General features: G+C 35.9%; 1 protein-coding gene across 1 annotated transcript in view; it reads right to left on the reverse strand.

The window, feature by feature from the left end:
• Window positions 1–405: 405 nt before the first annotated feature.
• Window positions 406–15247, reverse strand: part of timm50 (translocase of inner mitochondrial membrane 50 homolog (S. cerevisiae)) — a 32348-nt gene continuing 17506 nt past the window's right edge. The window contains exons 5-11 of the mRNA XM_058745198.1: window positions 13877–13935; window positions 13663–13782; window positions 9351–9455; window positions 7914–8012; window positions 1448–1604; window positions 1253–1359; window positions 406–1169 (exon numbers count right to left, since the gene is read on the reverse strand). Of these exons, the coding sequence (XP_058601181.1) occupies window positions 1071–1169; window positions 1253–1359; window positions 1448–1604; window positions 7914–8012; window positions 9351–9455; window positions 13663–13782; window positions 13877–13935 (746 nt within the window). The 3' untranslated portion in view covers window positions 406–1070. The remainder of the gene's footprint in view (window positions 1170–1252; window positions 1360–1447; window positions 1605–7913; window positions 8013–9350; window positions 9456–13662; window positions 13783–13876; window positions 13936–15247) is intronic.

The following is a 15247-nucleotide window of genomic DNA, read 5'->3' on the forward strand; positions in this document are numbered from 1 at the left end:
GATTCAAGTTAACACAGTTCTGAGAATTGCAAAATATCAACTTAGAATTCTAATTAAAAGTCATTATTAAGAGATATAAACTCTCAGTTCTAAGAAAAAAATCAGAATTGTGAAATTTAAACAAGAATTGCAAGATGTAAACACAGAATTGTTTACGGTTTCTCTCATAATAATGATTTTATTCCTCAGAATTGTGAAACAGGCTTCCTTAAAATTGAGTGTTGCACTTAATCTAGTTTCTTCTCAAAAACACCTTACAAAGCTATCTGCCATATAAAAAATTATGATTATTAAATAAACTACGGTACAAGTTCATCATTTAAAGCATCATAGTTCAAGCTGATTTGCTCTAGATGAGATCTTTAAAGAGAAAAAAAAAATCCATGGCAAAACATTGCACACACATTATGTTATGGTTTGTTTATTGGAGATATTCTGGATGTTTCACAACAAAAGCAATACAAAGGACATTCCACAAGCACATCCTCAGACATGATGGGCCATTTCTGTCATGAAGAGAAATAGCACCAGATTGAGCTCTTTATTTGAGAGGTTCTCCTCAACACACTGCAACAGTATCACGATGACAAAGACAGTCTCACTGGCAGCACAAGGTTTTGCATCATGTGCCGTGTGCTGAGCAGACATTTTTGAAGTCTAATATCAGGCTATTGTCTACAGCATCAGTTATGGGTTTGAAATAGAATCTACCTGATGGAAATGGCATCGGTTTTTCAGTTCACATGGAAGTTCTTTGCTCTTGCAGAGATAAGGGAGCCAAGAAATGGACAGAAACTGGTCCAACCACTCTGAAACAATTTCTATTCAGTGAGATCATACATTAGGGCACCATATCTGTGTGTCTGCTGTCCAGGAAGTGCTATTTTCCACAGGGATGGAACGTCTTTTGGAAGGTAGCATCTCTTCAGATGTTTTTTTCCACAGATGCCCTTCTGCTCCCGTTCTTCCCTCCCTCCCACATACACTGTCCACCTGTTTGACTATGACCCTCATCTCAATGGCTGGTCACAGGTGGGACCTTATCAGGTGGGTGTGAGCAGGACTAGTCCTCACTGCTGCTTCCGGGACCAGAAACGACCTGCGATGGTACCTAAAGAAAATCCCTGTTTCTTCTGTTGCGCAAGCTCCGAAAGTCTCTGTTCTTCTTCCTGTATGTGCGAAATATTTATGCTGTATTATTAAACACCACTAAATATGGCATCTGACAGGGAAAAAGAGATGTGATGAGTACCTGTGCAAGCTGCGCTTGTCTTCTTTTGAAGGCTTCAATGGGGTCTTCCTCGTGGGCATAGTTCTCTAGTACTGAACGTACATCCTCCACTCCGCTGATGGCTATAGCTATAGAGATAAAATGATTGGTACAAATGAACAATAATCCAACAACTCCAATTTGCCCCGAACTCTTCTCTCACACATGCATACTCACTTTTAAGGAAAGCAGCCAAGTCATAGAGCGTGCGATCCTCTGAGTTGCCATCCCACTTGCGCAGTGCCAGGCCATTGAAAGGCTGTAGACCGAAAGCCTCTCGCTTACAGTCCACCAAAATGACTTTAGAGGAGTCTCTGTTCAAACAAGACACGTCCTGCAGGACAAACAATTAGTGTCATTAGTGAATATCATTTAAGCATATGCACCGTATTTACCAACAAGGTTGTTTTGTTAAAAAAAAAAATGGAATTAGTAAAAAGGTTTAAGATGTAAAAACAAGCCTAGATTTAAACCTTTAAACTTCAAACAAAAATATTACAATAAAATAGCAAATTAGACAAATTCAATTGTTTAATACCTCTAACAAGTTAATGATTTTATATTAGTATAATTTAATAAAATTATATACTTTATTTTTAATGTATTAAATATCTAAATGTAAAATATATAATGTATAATTGATTAAATATATAATAATTTATATTATTTATATACAGTCATGGCCAAAAATATCAGCACGCTTGGTAAATATGATCAAAGAAGGCTGTGAAAATTTATCTGCATTGTTAATCCTTTTGATCTTTTATTTAAAACAAAATAATGAATCACAAAATTCTAACCTTTCATTGGATAATAATTATTTAAAAGGGGAGGAAATATCATTATGAAAATGTTTTTCTCTAATACACATTAGCCACAATTAACGCCACCCTTTTATTCAGTACTTTTTGAAACCTCCATTTGCCAGTTTAACAGCTCTAAGTTTTCTCTTATAATGCCTGATGAGGTTAGAGAACACCTGACAAGAGATCAGAGACCATTCCTTCATCCAGAATCACTCCAGACCCTTTAGATTCACAGCTCCATGTTGGTGCTTCTTCTCTTCAGTTCACCCACTCATTTTCTATAGGGTTCAGGTCAGAGGACTGGAATGGCCAGCAGAAGCTTGGTTTTGTGCTCAGTGACCCATTTTTGTGTTGTTTGTGTTTGGATTATTGTACGGTTGTAAGATCCAAACATGGCCCGTTATAAGATTTCTAACAGTCAGTCACTTATTGATTTTTTATCTGTTGGTATTTGATCGAATCCATGATGCCATGTGTCTAAACAAGATGTCCAGGACCTCCAGCAGAAATATAGGCCCACAACATAAAAGAATACAGCAGTATATTTCATTGTACACATGGGGTACTTTTTATCCCTGTGTTCACCAAACCCATCTTGAGTGTTTGCTGCTAAAAAGCTCATTTTTTAGTTTCATCTGACCATAGAAGTCAGTCCCATTTGAAGTTCAAGTCGTGTCTGGTAACTGAATATGATGGAGTTTGTTTTTGGATGAGCGAGGAGAATTTTTCTTGAAACCCTCCCAAATTACATGTGGCTGTTTGACAATTTTTTTTTTTTAAGGTTTCTGACCCCGAGACTCAACTATTTTCTGCAATTCTCCAGCTGTGGTCCTTGGAGAGTCTTTAGCCACTCAAACTCTCCTTCTCACTGTGCATTAGGACGATATAGACACACGTCCTCTTCCAGGCAGTTTCCTAACATTTTATGTTGATTGGAAATTCTTAATTATTGCCCTGATGGTGGAAATGGGAATTTTCACTGCTCTAGCTCTTTTGAAAGTGACGTGACATATGGCCAAGTATGGTGACCCATACTCGGAATTCGTGCTCTGCATTTAACCCATCCAGAGTGCACACACACAACACCCCCCACTCTTTTCTGAAAGCCACTTCACTAATTTGTGAAGCTCAATTATCTTTTGCTGTTTTTCTCATTGTGATGGATGATTAAGGGAATTTGGGCTTCGTTTTCCCTCCTATTTATATTTCTGTGAAACAGGAAGCCATGGCTGGATAATTTCATGTTCATAATCACCCTGGAGTGCTCAAAATTGTGAATATGAATGGGAATATACTTCAGAGATATTTTACTCATAAGAAGTGCTAGGAGTGCCAATAATTGTGTCCAACATGTATTTGAGAAAAACATTTAATTTCATAATGATATTTCCCCCCCATTTTAAATTCTTATTATCCAATGAAAGGTTAGATTTTTGTGATTTAAAAAAAAAAAAAAGATCAAAAGGATTAACAATGCAGATTAATTTTCACAGCCTTCTTTGATAATATATACCAAGGGTGCCGATATTTGTGGCCATGACTGTATATTGTTTGTTTATAATTTAGCGCCATGTCAGCTACCACAGCTTTATTCATGGCAATAACAAAAAATGTACAAAAAAAAATTAAGAAAAAAAATGTACTTAAACTATGTATAAATAACAAAAGAAAACTAATTTTATTAGAGTTTATTTGATAATATATATGGTCTCACAAAAATTATTTTCTCAAGAATCAACCAAAAAGAAGGGAAGAGTTAAAACCATCACAGGTCATCAAAACTCTTCAAAGATATTGCACTTGAAATATTGCTTATTTCTGTTGTTAACATGTTAACGATTTAAAAAATATATATATAAAAAATGAAGAACATAAAAATAGAAATATGAAGTTACACAAATTTAATTATTTGACATTTCCATTCTATGTATAATCATATTATATGTAACTGTTTATTTTTTCATTTACATTTTTAGACTTTTATTTTTCTGTATAGATGCTTAACAGTGCAGTTTTTTTTTTATTTTTATTTTTTTACTTTTTTTTTTTATGAGCAACAGCAATGTGATAAAAGCCACTCTAGGCTGTGTGGTACATTTATTTTACTATATGGTTAAATCCCCAAAACACCCCTTTTACCCATAGTAAAATCATTGCAACGCTCTGCCTCTTGCAGACTATTGCTTCAAGAGCCCTGCCATCTAGTAAACTAGCTGCAGTCTACTTATCCCAGCTATACATACAAATTGAGGTTAAATGTGACCTTTCTCAACCCCAAACGTTTGTGTGACACTGATGCGAACCATATTTACACCTATGCATTTGTGGAGGGGTGCAAAGACTTAACACCAGCCCACTGGCCCCGGCGCTCGGCCGCTCGCTCACACACTCTCTCCGGGCCAGCTGTCTCAGTGGTGGTCCTACAGAGCAGATGGACAGGGACGCTGCACTCTCTCTATCACTGAGGTCATCAGCATCCCCCCTGAGGGACCGAAAAAAAGTTGCGTGTGCGAGAGAGATGGAGGGGCCCGAAAGGAAAGCCCTCTTGACAGCGGCACACTCCGTAGCATTTACAATAAATTACTCGCATCTGCCTCCCAATGAGGGACGCCCTGAACCCCACCAGGAGCGAGAGTGTGTGTTTCACTGTATTTGTTATTGAGTGTATGAGCGTGCATGTATAAATAATGAGATTTTTATGGATTATAGCTACACGTGACCTTAAATGGCGTCTAAATTGCATTCAAAATGTGAAACCTAATGGTAATTAGTATGTTTACGTAGCTAGTGTGTATTTGTGTGTGTGTGTGATCAGAGCCGTGTAACGCAGCTGGGCGTCAGAGTGTCATGTTGCCGAGTCTCTCCAATTCCCCAGGTAAAACAATGAAGCACGAGCCGGAGGAAGCGTGCCGCTAACTATACGCACGTGCCACGCTACGCACCTGCCAATCAAAGTCCGTGCCGGCCCCTTTCTGTGTTGGGGGTGGGGAGCAGCAGCATCTACTGGTGTCATATCTGTACTAAACGGTTCACTTAAACGCTATCTTGGGAAACTGAGCGCAATTGTGTTTTACACAAATACCAGGGAACCTTTACGTCATGCATCACTCAAAGTGATCAAGTTCATGCTGGCCCATGATGCATTCTGCTGCTTTAGCGTTCACTTTTAGTGTCAGTCTTGTCATGGGCACCAGTTTTCTTAAACTTCTCATTGCGTTTAGTAAGTGTACTAGTCGCTAATTCAGTTCTTTGGAAGACACACTTATCTGACTTTGTTTGCTCCTTCCCCCACCCGCTTCTCAGAGCCAGATGGGAGGTGAGGGAGGAGGAGAGGAGGGTGAAGCGGAGTGAAATAAACGTGGGTTGGCAGAAGGTGGATGGAGAGAGAGTGCTGATGGGGGTCTGGTGGACAAGGCCAGACAGGCAGTGGTGAAATGTGACCGGAGCAAAGACCTATTGCGCAAATATGCATGCATACACTCATGTCTGCTTGTGTACGATCAGAAGCAGCTACGAAGTAGTGTAAGAGTATGAACTGCAAATAATTTCGGTTCGGCACATTAATGACGCATTACATTTAAAAACATTGTTAAATGTATTCTTTAGCAAATTCATTAGCTAATGAAAATATATTTTTTCATACTGTACATTATAGGGTTGTGCCGATAGACGATAGTATCCGCATTTTTTACAGTGTGGCGTGTTATAACCAATCACACACGATTATGTTGAGCTTATGAATGCAATGGCCAACCAGAGGCATTCAGACGAGTCATCGAGAACACTTGCTGACTGAATTCAGCTCGCAAATTCTCATAAACAACAAAGTGCAGATGTACATGCAATGTAAGAATAAGAGGTTTATTCATCATACAGTGTAGAAAGCTTCACTGATTATAATGGGAGTGTTTTTTAAAGTGCATATACTCGTGCTAGAAAGTCAATGTTCTTTGGTAATGTAAATGTTCTTTGCTCATTTTCTGTAGCTGGTTTTTGAATAACTGAGGAAATGTAAGCATTATAATTACTAACTTACATTGTTTTTATGAAATTGTTAAATACAAATTCAGTCATATTAAACACATTAGGCTGCTTTTAGCCTTGTGTTGGAGTTGGTTCACTTTCTGCCAAGGAAACTAAGTAAATAAGTAATTAAATGATGATATGACAATTGAGCATGTCGCCCAATGCTAATACATTATAATACTGTGTAAATTTACTTTGATTAATGCCTGAGTTTATTTTATTTCAGATTTTGTTTTTTTAAAAAGGTAGACAAAAAAAGTACATACTTTCAATAATATCAGACATTTATCAGTTATCCGCTTTAAAGTAAAGTAAAGAATTATTTGCATAAAAAAAAAAAAAGATCAAAACAAAGACATTTGTTTTAGTCCATTACTAGCAAACATGTTCTGCAAGCTTAAATGCAATATCTTAATAACAGTATTTTAACACCATGCAATTAAAGAAATGGAGCTACTTTTCAAAAGAATTACTTTTCAATGTTTTATACAGTACAACATTTGGGTTAGGTAAGATTTTCTTTTGTTTTTGAAAGATGCCTCTTATGCTCACCAAGGCTGAATTTATTTGATCAAACTGTCAGTAAAAACAATAGTATTGTGTAATATTATTACAATTTAAAACGGTTTTCTATTTGAATAAGTTTTTAAAAGTAATTTATTCTTCTGATGGCAAAGCTGATTTTTTCGCATCATTACTCCAGTCTTCAGTTCTTCATGCTGATGCAGAACTTTTTTCCCCAGAATTCTTTAAATAGAAAGTTCAAAAGAACAGCATTTAAAACAGTAATCTTTTGCAATATTATAAGTCTTTACTGTCACTTTTGATCAATTTGATGCATCTTTTCTGAATAAATGTATTCCTTTCTCTTAAAAAAAAAAAATCCAAACATTGAAGGGTAGTGTATAATGAATAAAATTACATACAATGCAGCATGTTGACACTGTAATATGATTATGGATGCTAAAGTTAATTTTAAAACTGAATTTTAATTTGTACACTGTAATGCAATTGTAAATTTGATCTTAAGCGTTGTGCACCATTCATACGCCTAATGAGGAGAAAGCTTAGGTAACGACGGACGGCCTAACGAAGAAAAAGGAGGGGGCAGAAGGTTAATGAGCCCTGAGAAGAGAGACGGGAGGAGGAGGAGAGAAGGAGGGGAAGAAACTGCTATTGTCTTGGGCTGTTGAGAAAAGAAAAAAGAAAAAGCACATAGCAGTGGGGAAATCAATGGGCGAACAGAAGGACGGCATGCAGAAGAGACACGGGGGGCATCGCGCCATAATGTTGCCCGGGTCACTCAGGAGAGGGGGCCCATGGGGCGGGATCTTGAGCAATAAGATCAGACCGTACTGTATTACATACACATGGAGGAGCTTTACTCAAAGCCATTTGTAAGAAATTAGGAAGTTAGCAAATGCACGTCTATGAATCAGGATTGCAGCATTTTGAAACTTCACAGTTCTATGAATGGGTTTCCCCAGAACATGTGCACTTTAGTAAAACCAAACACTCAACATCTGTACAAAAAGACATTACAATTTATGATCAAAAGAGCAGCGTCTATTTGAGGGCAGTGAAATATTTCAGTTTTTCACAACATATGGCTGATCTCAAACACTGACTCAAAAGACCCGTGGCCATGTAGGGGTGAAATACCAGACAGCTGAACTTTTTTACGGTAAGTGGCGGACACTGTTTACAGGAACAGAGAAGTGTCCTAAATACTGAGAGTGAGTTTGTGCACTTCACCAAAGAAGCATGATATCGAGAAGCAGATGTATAGACAAGTAGATTGGGTAGTTTACCTTAACATGGTGGCCCTCCATGTAGCGTGTGGCATCTCTGAAGAGCCGGTACATCACGAATCCTTGAGGGTCTATACTGTCAATCAAGGGGTACGCCGTCTGCAATATTGTGCATTCAGGAATTTTTTTATGCACATTATGAAATGTTTTACAATGAGAGATATAGTTCATCCAAAAACGAAAATTTGCTGAACATCTAGGCCATGCATTCTGTAGACGAGTTTGTTTCTCCATTGGTAAAGATTTGAAGAAATTCAGCATTACATCACTTGCTCATGAATGGATGCTCTGCAGTGAATGGGTGCCGTCAGAATGAGAGTCCAAACAGCTGATAAAAACATCAGAATAATCCACAAGTAATCCACACAACTCCAGTCTATAAATTAATCTCTTCTTAAGTAAAAAGCTGCGTGTTTGTAAGAAACAAATCCATAATTAAGTCATTTTAACTTTAAACCATCACTTCTGGCCAAAATACAGGTCCATAATCCATAATACTGCTTCCTCTATTGAAAACGTCCCTGTTGTCCCCTCATAAACATTTGTTTAGACATTTTTTTGACTGTTTTCACTTGGTGCATATTTCTCTCCTGATTCAGACAAGACAACGTTTTCAATGGAGAAAGTAATAATATGGTTAGGACTCATATTTCAGCAATGGTTTGAAGTTAAAAATGTCTTAATGGATTTGTTTCTCACAAACAGTTTTTCCATTTCACAAGACACTGATTGAAGAAGTGTAGTCGTGGATTATTGTGAAGTTTTCTGACGGCGCCCATTCACTGCAGAGGATCCATTGGTGAGCAAGTGATGTAATGCTGAATTTCTTAAAATCTGTTCCAATGTAGAAACAAACTCATCTACAGAACGGATGGTGGATGTAGTGGAATCAAGATATCTAAAATCACTTCTTATATCATATTTAGCCATCAAATACTGTCAAAAGCCTAAATTACAAATGCTAGTTGCTCTAAAATTTGTAGATCAAGACAGTAGATGGGCCATTTTTACACTGCTGAAAAGCTGAATTGACATTCGCATGCATTAGAATAAAACAAAACAGCAGCAGCAGCAAATGGCTCTTCAATCAAAGCCAGGCTCATTTGCATGACTTTACAAGTGTGCCACACCAACAAAACGACAACAGACACACACAAACACTAGCAGACTAAAGCTGAGCACAAATGTCTCAATGATGGCATCAATTAGGAAATGTTTTATTTGAGCACAAGACTGTGTGTTTGTAGAATCAACAGACAAGAAGGTGTGCCACTGTACTCAAAATAGCATCCATTGAAAGAGGGTTCAATGCTAAGAATGGTTCAAGAAACTTTTCCTTTCAACTGCAATTGAAAATGTATGCAAAAACAAACAACAAGCATTTTGCACTTGCATTATTGTGGTAAATAGGCAGTCCTCACCACCACTGGGACTCACCATGCCCGTCTCTGATGTGAAGATGACTATCTCATAAAGCGGAGCCAGTTGCTGGAACAGGTAGTCTATGCCAGGCCTCTTCTTAAAACGCCAGCCTGTGGCCAACTAGAGGGGCAGAGGAGATCCAGAAAACATTAAAACACCTTTAAAAAGGTTTACATGTTTATTAGGGCTATCAACAGGGTTTAGAATAATGTTATTTAATATTAGTTTTGTAGCAGAACAATCTTCATTAAGAATTTAGAATATTTATAGTATTATAAATTGTAATTAATCTTTTTTTTATTTTTAACTGGTCAGGTTGCATGTAAATTTACATTAGTTTGGGGTCAGTACAATTTTGTAAAAAAATACTAACATTTATAATTTTATCATTTCTATTTCAAATAAACTGAGTTCTTTTGAACTTTCTATTCATTAAAGAATCCTGAAAAAATGTTTCCACAAAAATATTAAGCAGCACAGCAGTATTTTTCAATATCGATAATAGTAAAAAATATTTCTTAAGCACTAAATCAGTATATTAGAACGATTTCTGAAGGATCATGTGACACTGAAGACTGGATTAATGATGCTGAATTCAGCTTTGCATTACAGGAATAACTTACATTTTAAAACATTAAAATAGAAAACTGTTGTTTTAAACTGTAATAATATTTCACAAAATTACGGTTTTCCTGTATTTTTGATTAAATAAATGCAGCCTTGGTGAACGAGAGATTTGAAAACAAAAAAAACTTTGACTCTAAACTTTTGAACGATAATGTACATAATTTCCTTTCAAAATACAGTGCATTTATTTTAATGCATTCAGTTGTTTGTTGAAATAAAGAAAAAGTAAATAATATGTAACATTTTTGCTATTAGCAGCCCACTGCTAATCTCCTTGTGCCATCTCTGACGTGTTTTGCTCATAGGTGCTGTTTCAGATTTCCTGAGCGTTATTTAATCTCAAACATCTTTAGAAGTCCCATCTGGAATACATTTTTAAACAAACATGCTGTTAAACAGCCTTTCTTAGTCATTTACTGGAAAAACAAGAGCGTGACTATTGCGATCATCAGCCTGTAGAATAAAGACACATTTTTCATGTCAATTGATTGTTAAATGTCTTTAGTAAAGTAAGTTGTATTTTAGCATCAGAATCAACAATCTCTTCTGTACCATGAGCTAGAACCCTTACTTTTGTATCGTTTAGAGTAACAGATACTTTAATTGCGCTTTTGTTTGACACTAAACACCTATACCTGCGTATACATGACAGACAAAACCTAGAATAAGAGTACAGTCACAGACAAAGCTTCACTTGAAGTTTAACAAAAATCACTGTGCCATGCGCCACGGTAACAGTCTGCTGAGGTGTGTCTGGTTACAGTTCGGCTGTGCTCCACCTGTCACCCGTGTGTGACCCTTCCCTCACAGCTGGCCAGGTAGAGGGAACAGAGGGAGCAGGTAAGTTGGCCCAAAACAGCGTTCCAGATGGCCTCATATGATTAACAGAAATTGATAAGGATAAACTGATAGGCAACTAAGGGTTGTTTAATAGTAAATCAAACCGATCAAATTGAGACACTTTATTGTAGTCTGGATCTGAGTGCACAAAAATACAGCGAGTGTATAAAGAGTGTATGTACAGGATATACAAGAGCAGGCGCAGCTGTGTTTAGTTTGGAACAGGATAGGGCCTGCAATTAGGAGCCAAACACCCACGAAAAGTTTACTAGGGGTTCAATCTAACGAATCTAGGTTTATGAATCATTTCATGATAGCTCTGAGGTGGCTCACTGGGACGGGGACTTGGTGTGAAATGCTAAACTCCATCGTATGGTGCTTTTTAAGAAGCATTTTATCATTATTGTACATGTAGTGTGGAACACCATTCCAACTATTTGAGATGCAAATTGAAAATGACTGGAAATATGACTAGAAATAAAGATTTTTGTTTTTGCTTTCAATTGGAAACAGGCTTCCATAGAGTTTTTTTTCCTCATATTAATTGTTCATTTAAAAACATATTTCTCACAATTAAAGCCCATTAAAATTTAATTAAAGGCAAAATGAGTTAAAAAAATAAATTTAAATTTAAAAAACAGAAATATCCAATTACACTACCATTACACAGTATGATTTTTGAAAGAACTGTCTTATGTTCACCAAGGCAGCATTTATTTGATTAAAAACAAAAAACAGGATTTTTTTGTTTTAATGTTAAAGGTAAATGATAAATGGTGGTAAAGCTGAATTTTCAGCATCATTACTCCAGTCTTCAGTGTCAGATCCTTCAGAAATCATTCTAATATGGTGATTTGGTATGCAAAAAACATTCATGGTTATTAATGTTGAAAGCAGTTGTGTTGCCTAATATTTTTTAGGAAACAGTGATGCATTTTTTTCCAGGATTCTTTGATGAACAAAAAGTTCAAAAGAACAGTATTTGCCTAAAACAGAAACCAATACTATAAATGTCTTTCCTGACAAATCTGATGAATATGTTGTATCTGTATAATATACTGTATATATATTAGGGACGCACTGAATGTTCAGCAACCAAAATTATTCATCCAAAAATAGCAAAAAAAGCTCTTTCGGTGTTTGTATGTGAATGCGTGAAAAGACCGAATAAATTGTACCGAACAATGACATGACGTGATCAAACAGAGGCACGGACTAAAGCAGCAAACATGTCAGCAGTATGGAAGCATTTAAAACTGTCAGAGAAAGACTCAAAAATCATTACAAGCACAGACAGCGAGAGACTGTTTAGCACTGCATCGCATGTCTTCAATGAAAAGAGGAAGGGGTGGTTGTTGCTGGTTACTGTATGATGATTGTAAGAGCAAGCACATCGATCTCAAATGGGTGCTCGACTAAAAAACAAGTAGAAGCATATTAGAAATGCAAAGTCGGCAACACCAAAGCTCCAAAAATTTATTTTAAAAAATTTACATAGTGTGTTACGTTTCGAGCACGCAGGCTCTTCATGACTGTATGATGACTGAAATCATGAAATGTCCTTAAACAATTAGTAAATAAACTGCAGAATGTGTTTTCTAATACACGCACGAAATGCATGTTTGCTTGTTAGCCAGGGTTCAAAGTCCAAGGTGCAAGGAAAATATGCACTGAAACGGTTACTTGTCAGTTGCTCAGTAATATTTTTATGATTTTTTACAAAGCATGTGACAATGCGATATGTGCGACAAACTCATTTATAAATATCATTTATTTAGAATCATTTATAAATCTGCTTTTGTCAAAAAGAAGCACTGAGATCTTCCTGCAGGGTTCTGCCAAAATAAAAGCTCCATCAACATTCATAAATGTTAGTATTGTAATTTTACTGTTGTTCTGTACAATAAAATAAAAAAGTAAGACAATAATAATGATAATAATAATAATTACAACAGCTCTATTAAAACATTTATTATAACATTCACACATTTTTCAAATTGGGATCTGTAATAAATGTTTTAAAAGAATTCTCTTCTGCTCAGCAAGGCTCCATTTATTTGTACAGTTAAAAAAAACAAAAAAAAACAAAAAAACAAAATATGAGCCTGATTCAAGAAGGGGGTCTCAAAAATGGCCAAAAAATTATTTTACTAACTTATTAATTTTAAGTTAAATTGTGCTTTGTTGGTATAATGTCTGCTGGAATGTAAAAAATGTTCAGTGATAAGTAATTCTGGTAACACTTTACAATAAGGTTCATTAGTTAACAACATTAGTTAACATGAACTAAGAATGAACAATACTTCTACAGCATTTCTTAATCTCAGTTAATGTTAATTTCAGCATTTACTAATGCATTATTAAAATCACAAGTTGTGTTTGTTAACATTAGTTAATGCACTGTGAACTAACATGAACTAACAATGAACAACTCTATTTTTATTAACTAACGTTAACAAAGATGAATAAATAGTGTAATAAATGTATTGATCATTGTTCATGTTAGTTAATACATTAACTAATGTTAACAAATGACACCTTATTGTAAAGTGTTACCGTAATTCTTTTTAAATTGTCATTTTGTAATTGATTTTTTATTTTATTTTGAAAAGCAAGACAAAACAGTAAAAAGCACATTTTGGCTATTTAATTTATGCAATGGTGAAAAAAAAATATGGCAAAATGCATTGGGGGAAGAAAATGCGAAAAACAATGTTCGGTATTCGGCCCAGTGTTTAATTTTGTTTGGTTTTGGCCAAGAATTTTCATTTTGGTGCATTAAACAGTAGTGTGCATTGGTCTTTCCTCATTCCTTAAATGCAGGTTCTCTCATGGTAATTTAAATTGAGCTGACACCTACCGACCACTCTGGATGGAGGAGGACGTCGGTGAGCTCCAGCACTAGAGTGTATGGAGGCTGGTAGTAGGGTTCTCGCAGAGGGTCTGGAAGAAGCTTTGGGCTTGTGGGCTCGATGATCATCTACAGAAAAGCAGAAAGAAAACAATCTTTTTTTTAAATCTCAGATTCTTTCCTATGCAGATATAGATTGGGAATATTTTCAGTATCCTCTAACCTGTCTGTAATCTTTGAAATATTTAAAGGTTCTTCTGAGCTGCTGGATGACAGGAACATCTAGAGGACAGATAAATCATACACTGGTAAAGTCAGAAGAATAAAATATTCATGTTTATTTTAGTTCCTCAAATGCCTTCAACTTACTAGGGCTGGGTAAAAAACAAAAAATTTAAAAATCGATTTCTCAATTTTAATCCATTCTCATTTTCACGAAGTGATATCTTTTCTTAAATTTTAAGAATCGTTAGTCTAGCTTGTTTTCAGTTAATGAACGGAAAATTGTAGCACGCCTCCTGTCCAAATAAATCGCAATAAGCATTGTGCCTTGTTATTTTTGATATGAAACAGTCTCAGATTTTAAATTTCAAATCACATGAGCCAATGTTTTATTCATAATAGAACATAGGCCCACAGGACACGATGGCGCTTCTGGACCATGTTCACATATGGCTTCCTTTTTGCATGATAGAGCTTTAGTTGGCATCTGCAGATGGCACGGCGGATTGTGTTTACCGACAGTGGTTTCTGGAAGTATTCCTGGGCCCATTTAGTAATGTCAATGATAGAATCATGCCAATGAGTGATACAGTGTCGTCTGAGGGCCCTGAAGACCACAGGCATCCAACTTGTCCCTTACACACAGAGATTTTCTCCAGTTTCTCTGAATCTTTTGATGATGTTATGTACTGTAGATGACGACATTTGCAATGCCTTTGCAATTTGACGTTGATGAACGTTGTTTTTAAAGAATTCCACAATCTTTTTACGCACTCTTTCAAATTAAAAATTCGCATCAAATTTGAAATGAGCTCATTTAGTGGATAAAAGTGTAAAATTTCTCTGTTTAAACATTTGTTATGTTCTCTATGTTCATGTGATTTCAAGTCTTTTAGTTTTCATTTTATTCAAAAAAAAAAAAAAATGTCCCAACATTTCCGGAATTCGGGTTGTATTATAAAAAACTTAATTGAACGTAATGTAACCATTTGCATACAAATCAGTTAATTTGCATGCATATTTTACAGTAGTAGTTGCAAGAATTTTTTCCTTGAGGAAATTTTATGTACTGTAGCTGATATATCTCCAAAATAATCGATATTGAATTGAAAATTGAATCAAAAGCTTGTCAATCAGGATCGAATCGTGAAATGTGTCAAAACCCAGCCCTACAACTTACTGTATAAAATGCAAAAATGTTAAGTCGTTTTAAACCATTTATAGCTTACTGATATTACATCCCCACATCCAACAATAATGGCCACTTCAACACAATTTACAACATCCCCACATCATTCAAACTAAAGTTATTAGCCCCATTTCATGGCCTCAGCTCCCTCCAGTCGTCACATGCCATATGCCACCTCAAGCG

This window comes from Onychostoma macrolepis, chromosome 15, assembly GCF_012432095.1.
Source record: "Onychostoma macrolepis isolate SWU-2019 chromosome 15, ASM1243209v1, whole genome shotgun sequence".
Classification (NCBI taxonomy): Eukaryota; Metazoa; Chordata; class Actinopteri; order Cypriniformes; family Cyprinidae; genus Onychostoma; species Onychostoma macrolepis.